Source organism: Pleurodeles waltl, chromosome 6 (assembly GCF_031143425.1).
Source record: "Pleurodeles waltl isolate 20211129_DDA chromosome 6, aPleWal1.hap1.20221129, whole genome shotgun sequence".
Classification (NCBI taxonomy): Eukaryota; Metazoa; Chordata; class Amphibia; order Caudata; family Salamandridae; genus Pleurodeles; species Pleurodeles waltl.
The window spans coordinates 603,079,309-603,081,941 of record NC_090445.1 but is presented as its reverse complement, the minus strand read 5'-3'; the positions used below and the strand labels follow the sequence as shown (position 1 = coordinate 603,081,941).

The 2,633-nt window shown below is 41.2% G+C and overlaps 1 protein-coding gene across 1 annotated transcript; it reads right to left on the bottom strand.

The window, feature by feature from the left end:
• Nucleotides 1–885: 885 nt before the first annotated feature.
• On the bottom strand, nt 886–1,938 carry LOC138301644 (galanin receptor type 3-like). The gene has a single exon (XM_069242158.1). The coding sequence runs from the start codon at nt 1,936–1,938 to the stop codon at nt 886–888; it is 1,053 nt and encodes a 350-aa protein (XP_069098259.1).
• Nucleotides 1,939–2,633: the final 695 nt, after the last annotated feature.

Here is a 2,633-nt window from a genome sequence, read left to right as displayed (position 1 = left end):
GTAACACTGGTGAAATCCCAGGGTAGGGTATTATTTGCTACACTGCAACTGAACAAGGGCTACCATACCTCAAGAATGGTAACATGCAATCTCAATGGCACCACGGGGTGTTGGAGGTCAAACATATATTTAATGAAGAAGTTTATCAGGTTACACTGAAAGATGACTTCATTTCAACAGAATACGTTAACCCAGACCCACCCTCCCACCTCTTACATTTCAGGAATTCCCCAACTCGTGATTAAGTTCCATTTTGGCAACCTTCTCATAGTCAAATTGCATTTGTTCTTACAGGTAGTGAAATTGGAGAACCACTGCTGGAATCGAAAGTCCATATCAAAGCTTGACGTTTAGGTTTGTCTAGAGGTCGCCAGTAAGCAAGTAGAGTTGGATAGGCTCTCCTAGCTAGAACAAAATAATCTGTCAACATTTCAGAGTAGGTGGTTAATGTTACTAGAAATGTATTGCTTATCGAAATTAAGGATTTGTATTCAATTTAATTGTCAATAATATACATTGTAAACAAAAATAAAGGGAGCTGTGCGTCTCACAATTAGAGGTGTCTCAATTTCCATCCTTCAGAGTTTCTTTGATGAGAACTCCTGCTAACATGTTAACGTGACAAGACGTGTGTCAATATTCAAAAGGAGATGTCCTTTTGGATTTTGGAATGATCCATGCTTCTTTGGTATCAGATGAAGTCAGATAATGCTGAAATTCTTTTGAGGTGCTATAAATTGCATCCATCCATCCATCCATTTCAAGTACTCAGGCACTACAAGCATTACTCTTTTTAGAGATTCCACATTTACCTTTAACAAATTCTGTTATAGGACTTCCTCCTGTATGAATGGTACATTCTTCTTCAAGTTTCAAATGTCAAATTTATCTACTGACCATGGCACGCAGGGCTATATGGATCTGGTATATCTGCTTTGGTAGCTTGCCCCTCTGACGCCTTCTGAAAAGCTTACTCAGCTCAAGACGAAACTGTTCAGAGAAGGCAAAGTAAATGAGAGGACTGATACAGCAGTTTGAGTAAGCCATCAAAGTGGCCAAACTGGACACCACATACACCAGTGGTTTTGGTGATAGGCTGTGGTTGGCCATAAGAAAGGTCACCGCCCAGTATGGCATCCACATCACTATGAAAGCTGTCACAATGGTAAGAATTGTGGCAGTGACCTTCCTGTTCTTGCGGTGGCGCCCGAGGTCAGCGTGAGCCCCACTGATATGCCACCCCCAAAGGAAGCGAATGATCTCCCAGTAGCATATGGCCATTACTACCACAGCGGGAAGGAATGCCACACCACCAAACAAGACAAAGTAAAGAAATGTCTGAAATTCTGTCATGCAGAAGATGCAGTACGTGCTGTAGCCAACTTCAGCAACCCCTTGGTGAAGCCAACTGGGGAGGGAAACTAAGAAGCCCAGAATCCACATAAGAGTAACCAAACCAAACCTTTGACTTCTTGAGTACGACAAGTCGTGAGTCGGGTGGACCACTGCCACATACCGGAGTACTGAGGTTGCCACCATGCTGTAGAAGCTGCAGAACATGGTCAACATGGACATACTCTGGCTGCTGACACAGACGAAAGGGCCCATCACCCAGTCCTCAAAGATGAAGCTGAGGAGCATAACCGGGACATTGTACAAGAGAAAGAGCAGGTCAGAGACAGTGACGTTGACCATGAAAGTGCAGGTCATGGTAGAGACAGGGTTGTTGCTGCTCTGCAGGCTTTTGGCCAGCACTAGGACCATGAGCAGGTTACCAATAATCCCAATTACCAAAGTGATACCGAGTCCCACAGCAACAAAGTAACGGATTTCCATCGATGAACTAACATCAAGACCATACACAGAGGCATCAGCTGGTAGTGAGCTGGCACTGCTGATACAGGTGATCATGGAGTCATTCTTAGTCACCGACCTCATGCTGAGCCTCTTTTCCTGTAGTTCACAATAGAAGACAAAAAATGCAAAAATGTTATAGGAAGCCAAGGTTTGACTAGAAGCATTTATGCCCTAATAGGATTCTAGTCGTAGGAAGCAGTTACCTGTCTTGATCACCCTAGGTTTTGCTCACTGGAAGGAGTTTGTTTATTAGAAATTGATTTCACCTACTTTAACCACCACTAAGAAAAATCTGATAAAACAACAACTTTAATGGTTATATATCAAAATATTTGGTTTCTGATGCATTACTATGATATAATAAACAAAGTAAACAATTGCAATATTCGAGTAAAAAGTAAACAGAACGTAGAGATAATTGACATATTTTTGATCTTATGAGACACCTAAAAATGCGTTTAAACTGCAGCTGACGTTTTGTGGAAAACCTATGAATAAATGCAAAGGAAATCATGTGTTCTGGAGGAGAAAAAAAGGAAGTAGGGCAAAATATGAAAAAGTAGAATCAAGTTACGTTTTGTTGAATTTTAACTCAATTAAGAAGAACAGAAATAGTTTTAAAAAAAATTTGGGGGCGAAATTTGCTCACAGACTACTAAAGAGGAATCATGTATATATATCTGACAAGAAAACAAAGGCCCAGATTTAAGAGGGGCTAGCGCCTCCTTGCACAACATTAGCATAATTTTAGATGACTCTAATGTGGCTCAACTACT

Coding starts and splice junctions, on each gene's coding strand:
- LOC138301644 (XM_069242158.1), bottom strand. CDS start 1,938: ATGAGGTCGGTGACTAAGAATGACTCCATGATCACCTGTATCAGCAGT.